The sequence below is a fragment of the Physeter macrocephalus genome, chromosome 7, assembly GCF_002837175.3.
Source record: "Physeter macrocephalus isolate SW-GA chromosome 7, ASM283717v5, whole genome shotgun sequence".
NCBI lineage: Eukaryota > Metazoa > Chordata > Mammalia > Artiodactyla > Physeteridae > Physeter > Physeter macrocephalus.
In genome coordinates this window covers 66,734,376-66,750,265 of record NC_041220.1, presented here as the reverse complement: position 1 = coordinate 66,750,265, position 15,890 = coordinate 66,734,376, and the positions used below count along the sequence as shown (strand labels likewise).

General features: G+C 43.2%; 1 protein-coding gene across 2 annotated transcripts in view; it reads left to right on the top strand.

Annotated features, from left to right (window-relative positions):
* The window catches only part of SCARB2 (scavenger receptor class B member 2), a 74,054-nt gene that overhangs the window by 54,251 nt on the left and 3,913 nt on the right, over window positions 1-15,890 (top strand). For both annotated transcript variants that reach the window (XM_007125049.3, XM_007125050.4), the window contains exons 6-11: window positions 1,751-1,870; window positions 5,561-5,730; window positions 9,560-9,678; window positions 11,162-11,235; window positions 12,583-12,634; window positions 15,437-15,595. In XM_007125049.3, coding sequence (XP_007125111.1) covers window positions 1,751-1,870; window positions 5,561-5,730; window positions 9,560-9,678; window positions 11,162-11,235; window positions 12,583-12,634; window positions 15,437-15,595 — 694 coding nt within the window. The remainder of the gene's footprint in view (window positions 1-1,750; window positions 1,871-5,560; window positions 5,731-9,559; window positions 9,679-11,161; window positions 11,236-12,582; window positions 12,635-15,436; window positions 15,596-15,890) is intronic.

Below are 15,890 nucleotides of genomic sequence, written 5' to 3'. Positions count from 1 at the left end.
ACGCGGCATGTGGGATCTTCCCGGACCGGGGCACGAACCCGTGTCCCCTGCATCGGCAGGCAGACTCTCAACCACTGCGCCACAAGGGAAGCCCCAAACTCCTATTAAATATTTATTGGAGCCTCTTGATATATTCTCTGTATCTTGATCCCTTAATTTTTAATCTTTCTGAGTTTATACTTGTATAAATTCCTTAGAGCGATCTTTCAGTTAGCCAGTTCTTTCCAGCTACCTACAGTCTAGAGCTTAATCCCTATATGGAGTTTTTCTTTCAGAAAACTTTTTTATTCTGTTTTTATTCTGAAGATTTCTAGTTTTCATTCTTTGGGTCTCTCTACTCTTATCTCATTCTTTTTTTTTTTTTTTTTTTTTAAATAATTTACCATTCTTTTTTACGGATGTTATTCTTTCATTTGTCTCTTTGAGGATACTAAGCAACATATTTATTAGCCAGATTGTTCAATTATTTTAATTTCTTCTCAAGTGAATTCATCTTATTGTTGATTTTGTTGCCTATCTCTTAGTATACGTTTCTTTCATTAAAAAAAATGATGACTCACAGAATAATTATTTGGGAAGTCTGTCTGTTATCTATCTATCCATCCATCCATTCAACCATCCATCCATCCTCTCACCTCTCCCTAGGTAACACTTTTGCAGTTGCCTCCATGAAGCCTACCTAGGAACCCCAACACCAGTACACATGGTGGGTCTCCACCTCACGATTACCCAGGGGTCATCACAGATCTGGCCAAAGAGTCCGCAGGCAGCTTGACTCAGGTTCTGGTTGTGAGGCTGTGCCTGGGCTTTCTGCCTCCCAGCAACTCAGCTTTGCTTTCTTCAGCCTCTCTCGCTGACCAGAAAATCCCTGCCCCCAGATCCTGGTTTCACACCCTTGATGGACCACTTTTAATCCTCATTAACCTCAGGAGCTAGACTTGCAGATCTTTCTCCTGGCTTCCAGACCTGCAGCCCAGTGGGCTGGCAGTTGTAGCCCTACTCACAACTTGGCAGTTATCACCTTTCATTGTCTAGGGAGATGTTCTTTTGTGTTTGAGTAGGGTGTACACCTTTTAAATGTTCTCTTTTTTGTTCTATCAACCACTGCTCTGGAAGATGTCCTCAATTCATGAACTTAGAAGGCCACCTTGACCAGAAGTTAGAAGAATTACTATTTATTGCCTGTCCTTTCCTGTCTTTTGCACTTTATACCATTTTTCAAGGAATTAATTTTTAAAAACCCGCCATCTCAACTGTGCTCTTAGTGAGCATAAAGTTGATTCAAGGTTAAACTTTCCTGTGACCCCCAAAGAAATCCTCCCTTAGCTGTTTGGAGGGGGAGACAGTTAATGCTCTGTCACAAATATTATCTCCCTGCAATATCTGTCCAGGGCTCATCTGTCCACGGGCTGGCTGTGAACAAAGCTACTGTAAATGCCAAATGGATCACTGCTTTAAGTAAGTGCATATTCCCAAACCTCTACGTGAGATACTCTGTTTTAGAGGAAGGAAAGAAGGATTTTTGGCTGTTGCCTCTGTCAGAATTGATTGGGGAATCGGGGGCCTGCTTTTCCACCTCTTGATCCAGTCCCCAACCAATACCACCCTTGTGTCTGCGTGTGAATAAGATTCTGTGGGTAGCCAGCTCCCAGTTGGGTCTTGAAAAGTCCTGACCATTAAAAAAAATAAAAAAATAAAAGCCTAAAATCAAGTGTGACCCTCTGGACTCTTTCTTGTCTCCCAATGACAGGTCGCTTGACTGGTGGACAGCAGACGAGTGCAATATGATCAACGGAACAGACGGAGATTCTTTTCACCCATTAATCACCAAAGATGAAGTCCTTTATGTCTTCCCATCTGATTTTTGCAGGTAAGAACTTGAAAAATAAGTTCTTTGACTGTAAGACCACCAAAAATGTGAGGAATATATATAGTTGCACTTATTCGGTGAGGATATGTATGCTTAGCGAGTGATCAACGATGATGGCATATTGAGAAATGGCGAAGTGTAGTGGTTCACAGCACTAACTCCAGAGCCCGGCTGTGTTGGTTTCAATACCAGCTCCACCACTTAACAGCTGTGTGACCTTGGGAACATTATTTAACCACTCTGTGCCTAACTCTCCTCGTTTGTGAAATAAGGATAGAAAGAGTTGCCTACCTTGGGAGTTGTTTTGAGGACAAATGAGTTACTTTAATAAAATACTCAGCCCAGGGCCTGTCACACTGTCAATGACATTAAATGTTAGCTCTTTGTTATTATGGTATGCTCTGTCAGGTGTGAAATTTGCCCTGGTCTTCTTCCGGTCAACAGGTGATCGCGCCATAGAAGGTGAAGAAAGCCTACTGCGGTCCATATTTCAGAGTTCATAGGTCTTTGCTGAGTTCTAACCTTCCCGGTGATCCCGTCTGCTCACACGTGCCCCGCAATCTCTCCCTGTCTCCCACCTGCTATTTCTCTCCAGATGCGCATGATGAAGTCCCCTCTGTGGCAGGAAGGCATCCTGCTCGGTGACCTGATTCCCAGCTCCCTGTCATCACTGCGCCTTCTCCCGCCCTTCGCCCTAAAACCGCTCAGCTGGGTGGCTGATCACACAGCCTCCCTTTCCTCTCCCACTCACTCCTGCAAGGCTTTTTGGGAGACTTCTCCTCCGTCAGAAGTAATCTAGTTGCCTTTGATGCTATGGAGTCCATATTCCCAAGGTCAGCTGTTCTTTTGGCTTTCATATCTCACACAGTTGAGCACCTCCTCAGTCAGCCCTGCCAGAATCACTATAAATCTCCCTCTTTTCTTGCACTGAATCAGTCACCAAGTGGTATCCATCCTCCTCAGAAAGAGCTCTCCTTTCACTCCATCCCCGCTCTCTGTACCGCGGTGCAGACCCTTTCCAGCTTTCACGCGGAATATCTCAGTCACCTTCCATCCAGCTGCTGTCTTCCGTCAATATTTGTGAAAGGACTGAAGGAAGAGAAAATATGTTTGAGTGCAATGGGTGAGACAAAGAAACTTCGGAGGGTAGTAGGAGGCTTATTAAAGATAGGGCACAGAGGAAACTCATTCTTGTTTGGTACCACTACTTCTGAGGAGCCACTTGGCAATGCTTAGTAAAGCCAAAGATGTGCAAACCCCATGATTCTGCACTTCTCTCCTAGGAAGGTTCCCTGACCTGAAGAACTCGTGTACATACATGAAGGAGATTTATACAGAAAAGTTCACTGCAACATGGATTGTAGTTAGGAAAAATTGGAAGTGTCAACGGAAATAATAAACAATCTATAATAGGAATAGAAAAGAGTTTTATTTGAGCCAAACTGAGGACTGTAGCCTAGGAGGCACTGATTCAAGGAGCACTTGAAGTATGTTTTATCAGACTACAAAATGGGGGAGACGTACAAAGGCAAAAACCTCAAGGTTGCAGTTAGTTACATGAGTTGTTTATCAAGAATTATAACTGGAGCTGGCAAGAATTAAGAGAGCTTGTTAAGCAAGGATTGGTTGAGATCTGAAACGGTTGCATAGTTACAAGGGGAGACCTTGAGACCATAAGGTTGCAGCTGGCCACTGCTAGCAGATACTGTTTTGAGATTGGCTAGTGGTGTCCTTGAGTTTGATGCAGTTCAGAAGATTCAGATTCTCAGTGATGCAGGAATGTGTCTTGAAACCACATCCACAATGGCCACCCGGCTCCATCCTGAATGTGTGACCCACGATTACTCCATTTTGATTTTTAAACACGTTCTTTTCTTTAATAGTTAAAGCAGATGTACAATGCGTGTTTGACAGGCTATAAGAGAGGCTGTTCTCATTAGCATAAAGTTTAAGTTAAATCATGTGTAAGCCAGAATAACTTCCCCATATCTCAATATGTGAAAATTTCTTCCATCCAAAGCAATCTAAGTGACTGTGAAAAGGAAAATATAAATAAATAATGGGGCTTCCCTGGTGGCTCAGTGGTTAGAATTCTGCCTGCCAGTGCAGGGGACATGGATTTGAGCCCTGGTCCGGGAAGATCCCACATGCCACGGCACAACTAAGCCCGTGCGCCACAACTACTGAGCCTGGGCTCTATAGCCGCGATCCACAGCTACTGAGCCCATGCTCTGCAACTAATGAAGCCCACTCACTAGAGCCCGTGCTCCACAACAAGAGAAGCCACGACAATGAGAAGCCCACGCACCTCAACGAAGAGTAGCCCCTGCTCGCCGCAACTAGAAGAAAGCCTGCGCACTGCAACGAAGACCCATCGCAGCCAAAAATTAAAACAAACAAACAAAAAGTTTAAAAATAAATAAATAAATAAATAAAATAAATAATGGGGTATTTGTTTGATAGAATATCATATTACAAGTAAAATATAACAACCAGAGCCGTGTACATTAATGCAATAAATCTTAAAAATATAATGTTGAAGGAAGAAGCAAATTGTAAAAGAGAATATGGTATACTGTTGATATAACATTTAGAAATAACAAACAGTGCCACAAGTTGTTTATGAATATGCACGTAGGTGAAAGGATAAAGACCTGCATGGGAATGATAAACCCCAGATTCAGGATAGCAGTTACCTCTGGGGATGCAGAGGACCAGAATCAGGAGTGTTACGCAGAGGGCTTCAGTTGTATCCGTAAATATACATTTTATTTATCTAAGTGGTATTTGTTATAAAAGGTACTTACTATAGTATTTTCTCTGTTTTTCTGTTTGCTTAAAATTGTCATGAAAAAATGCTCTGGGGTGGGATGTGCAGTGGAAGGCATTTCCTGTTAGTCACAGCCCAGGGAGAGATGTGTCCCATCTGGGCTTCAGAGATGAAAAAGTGAGGCCCCCAAATCATTTCCCCTCAGCCTTCAGATGCAGGGCTGAAGGGTCAGTTACCACAATGTATGTGAAAAGTGCCTTGGCTGTCACTCAGGGGCTGTGCAAATAGAAGGGTGGTTAGTATCATAAGGGACCACTGTTTGAAACTGTAACCCCTGAAGGTAGAACGATGTTGAACGCCATTGAAATAAGTGACCTAGGCAAAATATGGAAACTATTTTCATTTGGGGGAAATGAGTATCAAAGTATACATTCTAATCAAGCATCTGATGTCTAATGGGGCACTTTTCCAGGCCTTCAGAATCTACCGGGCCACACCCTTTGCCAACTCTTCTGCTTTTGCTTTGCCTCTGCCTCACCCTGGCTTCCTTTGCTTTGCTTCTGCTTCATGCATACTGGCATGTGTCCATGCTAGTCTAGACGACTCATTTCTTTCAGCACAAATATCCATTCTAACTCATTTTCTTGATTTTCTACCACACATTATGTTTTTTTCTAAGCCTTGTTAAGATGTTAGCATAGATGCTGCCTCTTAAACATCTTTCATTATAATCTGTCTCCTACTTTATTACACATTCAATGGGTTGAGCTCCTTTCAAGCTTTCTTTTGCCTCTTCATTTTCCACTTATCCTGTAAACTTTTAGCCACGTTATACCCAAGAACGGTTGGCTAACTCACTGGTACGGGCAGATCATGCTGATGGGAGCTCACATTGACCTTTTATTCTTACTTCCTGACAGGTCAGTATATATAACTTTCAGTGACTTTGAGAGCGTACAGGGACTGCCTGCCTTGAGGTTTAAGGTGCCTGCAGAAATATTAGCCAATACCTCAGACAACGCTGGCTTCTGTATACCTAAAGGAAACTGCCTGGGCTCAGGAGTTTTGAATGTCAGCGTCTGCAAGAATGGTAAGAACTCAGAGAGGGGACATGGGCCGGAGGGTCTGGATGCAGGATTGGTGTTCTTCAACAAAGAATGTTGTCAGCCCAATAGGAAGCGCGATTTTGACCTTTCAAGAATAACACTTTGTCAGAAACAGACTCACAGACATAGAAAACAGACTTATGGTTACCAAGGGGGAAAGCAGAGGGTATAAATTAGGAGTTTGGGATTAGCAGATACAAATTACTATATATAAAAATAAAATAGAACAAGGGCCTACTGTATGGCACAGGGAATTATATTCAATATCTTGTAATAACCTATAAAGGAAGAGAATCTGAAAAAAGAATATGTCTATATATGTATAACTGAATCACTTTGCTGTACACCAGAAACGAACACAGCATTGTAAATCAACTGCAATTAAAAAAAAAAGTTTTGGGCTTCCCTGGTGGCGCAGTGGTTGCGCGTCCGCCTGCCGATGCAGGGGAGCCAGGTTCGCGCCCCGGTCTGGGAGGATCCCACATGCCGCGGAGCGGCTGGGCCCGTGAGCCATGGCCGCTGGGCCTGCGCGTCCGGAGCCTGTGCTCCGCAATGGGAGAGGCCACAACAGTGAGAGGCCCACGTACCACAAAAAAAAAAAAAAAAAAAGTTTTGTAACATGGCTGTAGCATAGTTTTTTTTTTTTTTTAGAAAAGCATTGGATTTCCTGTAATGATTTTTATTCCTAGATTGCCATGTTATGTTTTTTCTGGGCAGTAGTTTAAGAGTTGTTTTTTTTTTCTTGAAACCAGTCCAGGGCCAGTGTTTCTTAATGTCTGAGCTAATCTGCTCCTTTCCATGAATGAGGTGGAATGATCAGGGGTGCAGCTGACAAGCATTTTTTTCATCACGGGGACTAGTTTTTGCAATCATATGGTACATAATATTCACAGTAGCCTTGCTAGATAGACAGCCAGTAGCCTCTTTTCATAATTGTGGAAACCAGGGCTCAGAGAAGGAACAGGATTTTTATAAAATCCTTACCTCTGAGCAAATTCCTGCTAGAACTTAGGGTCTTCTCATATTTGTACTGTGATCTTTCTTAGGCTACAATTCTTGTTTAAAGTTTCTCTTGAGAAACTTTGTAACTCCTTTCTCTTGATTAAAGTTGTACTTTTTTCCTGAATAATGTGCTAACTTTTGCCCCCTTGTCCATTTGGTTTGAAAATCTCCTTTTGGGATAACCCTCCCTTTCCTTGTCTGATGGGGTCGTGGCTCCCAAGCCTGGCCTCAGAACTATCTGGAGAATCATTAAAAACATCTGTCCCAGGGCCCACCTGCTAGCAACCCAGAATCTGTAGGTTTTTTTTTTTTTTTTTTGTGGTATGTGGGCCTCCCTCTGTTGTGGCCTCTCCCGTTGCGGAGCACAGGCTCCGGACGCACAGGCTCAGCGGCCATGTCTCACGGGTCCAGCCGCTCCGCGGCATGTGGGATCCTCCCGGACCGGGGCGCGAACCCGGTTCCCCTGCATCGGCAGGCGGACGCGCAACCACTGCGCCACCAGGGAAGCCCCTAGAATCTGTAGTTTTAATGAGCTTCAGGTCATTCTCATGAAGATGGTACCTGTGAGATTGGGAACCACTGTTCTGGGGAACACACAGCCCTGACCTAGAGATCAGACCTCTCCTGCTGGCTCACTGGGGGATGGTCCTGAAATGGCACCTGCCCGCTCATCCCATGTTTCTGTGGCTCAAGGCACACATGTAGGCACATTTTTCTTGTTGTTTTGTTAACAGTCTGCTTCCTCAAGAAGTTGATGTCAGAACCAACAGAACGATTCTACTTTGCAACAGTCATACCTCTTGCTATAATCCTTTTCCTCTTGCCTGTTCTGTGTTCCCAGATGTGGACTGAAATATTACCCTTCAGGACTATCGTCCAGTGTTTCGCATTCCCCAGGGGAACATTCTGGCTAGTGGGATGAGTGAGCGTTCTGGAGTCGGGGATCTGGGATTGAATTCTGTTTGTTAGCAAATTGGCCACGTTGCTGAAGGAGGGTTCCAGACAGCAGTTTTTTCATCTGTAAAATGGGGGTGATTATAACTTCCTTGGAGGGTTGTGTGAAGGTTAGAGATAATGTATGTAAAACACTCAGGACAGTGTCTGGCCCTTATTAAGTCCTTAACAGATCTTTAAAAATACATTTTAAAGGTCAGTGTAGGAAATTCCCTGGCGGTCCAGTGGTTAGGACTCTGCCCACTCACTGCTGAGGGCCTGGGTTCAATCCCTGGTCAGGGAGCGAAGATCCCACAAGCCACGTGGTGCAGCCAAAAAAATAAATAAATAAAGGTCAGTGTAGGTCACAAAGAAGGAAATCGTGTCTTTGTGAAACCGTGTAGCCACAGAGAGCAGAACTGTGTGTGTGACAAGTGAGGTGTCTGAGCCATGGGCTGGAGGATATGTGAGCAGACTTAAACTACTTGCCGTTAAGCTAATTTCTCCCAAAATGTATTTTCCTGGCAGCAGTTATTGAATCCCTCTCCTCTTTTCAAGAGCAAAATCTATCAATAGAATACGTTTCCTTTAATAACTTGCTTCTCTATTTGTTCCTTAAAATGAATAGGAAATTTTTTTAAAAAAAAAAAGGAAGAAAAAACAAAATCAGTGTCTTCCTGTGGGCAGACCTTGATCTAGTCAGAGGCTGCAGATGGCAGGACCAGGCAAAGTCTTAAAAAAATTCTGCATTGGGAATTCCCTGGCGGTCCAGTGGTCAGGGCTCCGCGCGTTGACTGCTGAGGGCCGGGGTTCAATCCCTGGTCGGGGAACTAAGATGCCGCAAGATGCCTATTTTGGGTAAAACATAAACAGAAAAGCAGAAAAATAAGGGGGAAAAAAGTCCATTTACTGGTAGAGAATTACAGTTGAAACAAGTGCTTTAAAATGAGCCGTCCCTGGGGGCTTCCCTGGTGGCGCAGTGGTTGCGCGTCCGCCTGCCGATGCAGGGGACACGGGTTCGTGCCCCGGTCCGGGAAGATCCCACATGCCGCGGAGCGGCTGGGCCCGTGAGCCATGGCCGCTGAGCCTGCGCGTCCGGAGCCTGTGCTCCGCAACGGGAGAGGCCACAACAGTGAGAGGCCCGCGTAGCGCAAAAAAAAAAAAAAAAACAAAAAAAAAAAAAACAGAAAATGAGCCGTCCCTTATTCTATCAGAATTCTGCCTCCATCACCTGAAAGCTGGATGTCTTGGGGAAATTTTATAACTTCTCTGAATCTCCCTTTCCTCAAATGGAAGGAAACAGTTCTAACTTCATAGGACTTCTGGGAGCGTTAATTAAAATAATGTGTGTGGGGGCTTCCCTGGTGGCGCAGTGGTTGGGAGTCCGCCTGCCGATGCGGGGAACACGGGTTCGTGCCCCGGTCCGGGAAGATCCCACATGCCGCGGAGCGGCTGGGCCCGTGAGCCATGGCCGCTGAGCCTGCGCGTCCGGAGCCTGTGCTCCGCAACGGGAGAGGCCACGACGGTGAGAGGCCCTCGTACCGCAAAAAAAAAAAAAAAAAAAAAAAAAATGTGTGTAAAGCATTTGTCTATTATAGGTTCAGCAAATGTTTGTTGAAGAATAAATGATTTAGCCAGGACTTCATGATCATATTATGATATAAAATAATGTAGGGGTAAATGAGGTGTCAGAAGATGAAGTCTAAATCGCAAGCTAGGAGATGTAGAATATACTTTTAGCCTGCCCCTCTCCCCGACCCAACTTTTCTGTGTATAGCTTTCCCCCCACTGAGAAACTGGATGTGTGGTCAGGAACTTTATATTCATCCTAGACTTTTAAGAACCTCACCATTCATTTCTGTTTTCCTCAAAATGCAGGTGCACCTATTATTATGTCTTTCCCACACTTCTACCAAGCAGATGAGAAGTTTGTTTCTGCCATAGAAGGCATGCACCCAAATAAGGAATATCATGAGACATTTGTGGACATTAATCCTGTGAGTACACACGTCTTCTTGGTTAAAAAACATACATTTTATTCTGTCTGTATGGTGTTCACCAGCTTAGCCCTGGGTACTCTTGAGAAGTGTATTGTCTTCCTTTCATTCACATATTCAAGTGGAGGGAGCTCAGCTCAGTGTGATGTGGTGCAGAGTCTCATAGCCCTGTATTTAGAAGGCTGAGTTGTATGGAGCTAATACGCAGAAATATCGGCAAACCCACTTTAACAAAAAAGCAACGGTGAAAGTCCCATCCTTGGAAACAACTGGAATCAGACCCGGGTAACCTGGTCAGTCTTCTGTTGCCAAAAGACTGGACCTGAATTGGAAACAACTGGAATCAGACCCAGGTAACCTGGTCAGTCTTCTGTTGCCAAAAGACTGGACCTGAACATACACATATTCCTCTCACTGGGCCACAGATCAGCAGGGTGAAGACATTCCTCTGCTTACTCGCTGCCAGGAACGTTTTGGTTGAAATTTAAATGTATATATATTAGCTTCAGTCACTTTTGGCAAAACTCTTTATACAGGTGCTTTTGAGAGTTATTATATGACATCATTAATTTAAAAAACATCAAATATATACATACTCTAATCCCGTATTCATAGAGGAGAAAACCTAAAAACCATGTTGAAAGGATGTGAGTATCATTTCACAATGTGAGAACCTTTCACTGTAGGGACTGAATTAAAGGTGAGATATCTTCATTCTTGGGATTTTGAATGCATGCATGGAACAGTCACAGAAGAGCCAGTACATTCTTTGAGCACAGCAACTTATGGGCATTTCACTCTTAGCTACACTCATTGCATTTATATTTGAGAAATCGGTGCTCTTATCGTTTTGTGAATAAGGTCAGGTGTGGTTTTCTCCCTTTTCTCTCTTAGCCATCAGTCACTTCCTTTTCAGTAGCCAAACTGCTTGTCATCAGGGTGAGGCACAGCCCCACCCGCTTGGTGCAAAAGGTGGCGTGGCCATGGGTGGACAATGCTGCATCTGTCCTCCAGGCTCTGTTGGGTGGGCCTGGCCACACGTGGGCACCATTCTCTGGCTGTGACCACGTCCTCCTTGTAGCACTCTGGCCCTCCGCCTGGAAACCCAGACCCGACAGGGTATCTGCTGGATCTCCTTCCTGCCTGGGTCCTCTAGGGCTTTGCTATTCAAAGTGACAGCATCCTGCCCAATCTCAGGCCCCACCCCAGACCTACCAAATCAGAATCTGCATTTTAATAAGGTGCCCAAGGACTCGCATGCATAGTAAAGTGTGAGAAACATTGGTCTACCAGGCACCTAACACAATCCACAGCTCTCATTCTGTCCTGGGGAACAGTTTTCCCTCATCCCATTGTGCCTAGCAAATGTGGCAGTGGCCGCCCTGTTTATCAGAACCACACAGAAACGGTGCTCTATTGACAAAAACTGTGTGTTTGGTTTTAATAAATCCTAACGTTTTCTTTCTACTTCTCTGATTCACAGTTGACTGGAATTATCCTAAGAGCAGCCAAGAGGTTCCAAATCAACGTTTATGTCAAAAAATTAGATGACTTTATGTAAGTTTTGCTTGTTTCTGCAGAGGCAGAGGGTGGTTTTGCTACATTGACTTTCTGGTGGGGTTGATGTCGAGAGGGGTACAGCCCGCTTCTAAGTCTGTTCACCCTGCACTTCAGGGATGAGGCACAATCAGCATTGTCATGGGCAGCCTTGGTCTTGGAAGTTATTATTTAACCAAACACTTATAGAATGTTTTCCATGGATCAGCCATTATTCTAAGTAGATTACATACATTAACTCATTTGTTCCTCACAATAACCCTGTATTACCCCCATTTTACAGATGAGGAAACTGAGGCACAGAGTCTGCTCTTACCCACTCTGCTAAGCATTTCCCTCACCAGGACTCTGGCTGCCGCCCTCCCTCCCTTTGTTTCCACTGCTCCCACCCAGGCCAGCCACAAACCCTCCCGTGGATGGTTAAATACTCTCTGGAGTCCAGTGTACCCACACTCCATCTACTTAATTAGGATTCTCAAGTATAGTCTCCTGCTCATACTTTTCATTGGAAATTGAGAAAATGATTTCATTCAATGTTGAATGAACAAACAGAATGCAAAACTGTAATACATATCTACAATATATCTATATTTATCTAATCTTTCTGTCTGCCTATCTATCATTCAAACTTGGTTGGCTCCCCCCATAAAATTTGCCAGGTTTAAGCACGTGTGTTTGGGATCTTTCTAGGAAGCAAATGTGATTTGTAAGGATGCATTTTGTTTGTGTATTTCTGAGGGAGTATAATTTAGTAGTTACAATCTAGAGCCTTAGAATCAAAGTGGAATTCCAATCCTAGCTCCATCACTTCCTCGTGGTGGTCCTGGGCAAATTACTCCGAGCCACCATCTCCTTGTCTTAAACCTGGGACAGTAATACCTACTGCATGGGACTACCATGAGAATTAAGTGAGATAATGTTCCCAAGACACCTGGTATAGAGCTGGTGCATAGTAAATGCTCAGTAAGTGATTTCTCCAGGCTCTTGTAAAGACAATACTGAGTAGCCTGATTATAAAACATTCTGAGGAATGACAGCATTGTTCTCCTGGAACCTCTCCTCCAATAACTCTTGGGAGTATAGTAATCATTTTGATGAATTTTCTTTTGGCATCTTGTGTTTTGGTTAAACACACTTTACATAAATATGCAACACTTTGAATTGCTAGACTGTTTGTGATCTAACTGCTGATTATTATGTGTTTGCAAATATAATAAGAGGTCTGCATAAATTCCAGGTAATTTAATGAAATAACTGGGCTGGCATTTTCATATAAACTTGTCTTGCCAGACCAGTGTGCCATCATAATGAGGATGTCTATAAAATAGTCTCTTTTTGTGTTTGTAGTGAAACGGGAAATATTAGAACCCTGGTTTTCCCAGTGATGTATATCAATGAGGTAAGTCCTGGGAGGGAGCCACAGGTACGTTTTACCTGTGGAAGCCTGCGGAACTTCCTACTTCTGCGATTGTAGCTATGTGTAATTTAAGATGTGAGAAAGGGGCAAAGGTGATTTTTTAAAACCTATTTGTCCTCAGAAAATTTCTGTTTATATGTTTACATGAATCTTCCTGTGTCTGAGATTTGAAAACGACAGAAAGAAATTTCCCTTGTCAAGAACATTATTTGGGTGAAACTTCTTTCTGGGAAGCTGGTTACGTAAGAAACAGAATGCAAAGGTAATTAGTTTACTGTTCATTAGTTGAGGAGAAAAAGAGAGTACAAAAGAGCATGGGGTGGTTGAGAAATGATTAAATACAATGTGATACATGCCCATTAATTGCAGTGATACGTGGTTGCCTTATCCTTCATCATAGCATAGAGTCTTTTCTACTTTCTGGTTCCTGTCTTAGTTCAAACAAAAGGAGTTTCTCTCGAGAAATATTTCTTTCACGGTGTACCCACAGAAATGTTATCCCTAATTGTTGGGCATAAATTGAAGTTTTGTAAAGCATATTCTGAAAGCTCATAAAACATCCACTATTCAAGACACCTGTGATAAATTCTTTTCTGAATCACATAAAACATTTACTGTAGTTATATCTCCTCAATTTCCCTTCTCTCTTTCACCCAGTTTTGAGGGGATAATTGCAGAATTTTCCCCCTCAAATTCATGATTGGCTGGCTTCCATTGTTAACGGCAACAGTTTTGAAAGTTTTATGATTTTTCTCCCCTAAAAATATTTGTTCTTTGTAGAAGATTTAGTAACAAAGATTAGCAAGAAAAGGGAAAATTCAAATGACTTCTCACAAAACCTGAGCCAGACTGATAAATTGTTTTTTTTTTAAATTAATTAATTAGTTTATTTTTGGCTGCATTGGGTCTTCGTTGCTGCGCGGGCTTTCTCTAGTTGCAGTGAACGGGGGCTACTCTTCATTGAGGTGCACGGGCCTCTCATTGCAGTGGCTTCTCTTGCTGCGGAGCGCGGGCTCTAGGTGCGCGGGCTTTAGTAGTTGTGGCTCACGGGCTCCAGAGCAGAGACTCAGTAGTTGTGGCACAGGGGCTTAGTTGCTCCGTGGCATGTGGGATCTTCCCGGACCAGGGCTCGAACCTGTGTCCCCTGCACTGGCAGGTGGATTCTTAACCACTGAGACACCAGGGAAGCCCCTGATAAATTGTTTTTAACTTGCTTTATTTTCCTCAACAATATGTTGTAAAATTTTTTTTCCAAAACAACTTTGTAAAAAATAATTTGATGTTTCGCATTTTGTAAAAGTAACGTGCTCTCTATAGAACTCAGGAAATTAAAAATAGTATTTAAAAAGTGAACTGCTTGATAAGCAAGCCCATCCCTCAGAGAAAAGTGCAATTGACATCTGCTTATGTTGCCTCAGTATTTTTCTGGTTTTGATATTACATAGTTGAGACCATACGGTAGATACAGTTTTCTATCCTTTTTCAACTTAGCATTGTGTTGCTAGCCACATTGATAAACTTTTGAAGGGTTTGTGATTACAGTTCTAAGACAAGGCTTTTATTGTTTCATAGGAAGAATTCAGGCAATATTTACCATTTATAGGACCTATTTGCAGTTGCTCCTGGGTCATTACAGTTATTGTTTGTGGGGAGAGCCATGGAAGGAGGGCTTTTTGAAAGTGTGGAAGGGCCCTGTTCTGCCAGCTTACGTTCATTGTTGCACCATATTTGAAGTCCCGTCCACCTTAACTTCTGCTTTGATTTTTTGTTAAAGACTAGATTGAGTCCAGGGAATGATGGAGTGAAACCTCGTGCTTTTACTCCCTCCCAGAAAGAACTTGACTTTTCTCTTCTCTAGAAAAGGAGAACATTAGACCTGGAAGTGACCTTGGAGACTGCTCTCCCACCACTTTTTTTCCGGAGGAGGAGACTCTGACCACGATGGGCCTTCATCTGCAAATTGAGCCTAAATTAAGCCCAAAGTCCCAGTTGTTGCTAATAATTTTTATAGAATTAAGCTCTTCAGATACCTCACCCATGACAGTTTAAGGTGATAATACTTTTGCCCTTAGTTATCTGGAATTCTGGTTAGCCTGAAGAATTCCCTGAACACTTTCTATCTAGACCTCTGGTCCCGATCAGTATATATCCAACCAAGAGAGAAATGATGCTTTCCACATGCCATTGTTGGAATATTGCATTCATTCATTCATTCATTCATTCATCTAATCAAGTGACATTAATTGAGCACCTACTGTGTTTCAGGCGCTATACCCAGTGTTTAGTTGACTGAAATAAAAGTCTTGCCTTCAGGAACCTCACAGTCAGGAGGAAACAAGTAAACAGACAGTTATAATGCAGAATGTGGAGACAGTGATGGAAGATTTTAGAATGTGAGATGGAAGCGCAGAAAAGGGGCCTTGAACCAGGCCAAAGGAGACTTCTGGAAGGAAGTTATGCTGAGTTGGATTTTGAAGGGTGACATGGAGTTGTCTGATACAAAAGAAAAGCTGATATCATCTCAGTATTTCTAATACTTTCCCCCTCCTTTTTCCCACCAATTTTGAGTAAAACATGTCTTCAGGAGAAAAGAGACGTCAATGAATAAGTGCCCCGTCTGGTTATTCTAACTTATAAAAGGATTTTCAGTTTTATCTCTGGTTTGCTAACAGGAGGACATACCCAAATTGTGTTTAATGGTTTGGAAGAAAGATAGAGCAAAAAACTTTACACCCTGGATATTCAGTAATCAAAGGAATACTATTTTCTTGCCCCTCCCCCCAGAGTGTTCTCATTGATAAAGAGACTGCAAGTCGACTGAAGTCTGTGATTAACACTACTCTGATCATCACCAACATACCCTACATTATCATGGCGCTGGGTGTGTTCTTTGGTCTGATCTTCACCTGGCTTGCGTGCAGAGGACAGGGATCCATGGATGAGGTGAGCAGTGGCTGGAGGAATGTCTCCCTTACTGAATAACGTTCCCTGAGGACTTCAGCTGTGCTTCATTGAAGGGCTGTCAGTGGGCTTATTAGGGTGGATTCTGAGGTTTTATGCTGGGCACAGTGATTTCATGGTTATATTACTGCTGGGCCAAATGAGAGGCAAGGGAAGTGTGTCAAAGGTGGAGGGGTGATAGAATGGTATCTTCCCGTATTTCAGGCTTTCTTGGTGGGAATGGAACCCCTGGGAGAAAGCATTATGTCTTTGCAAATAACCTGAAAAAAAGAGGAAG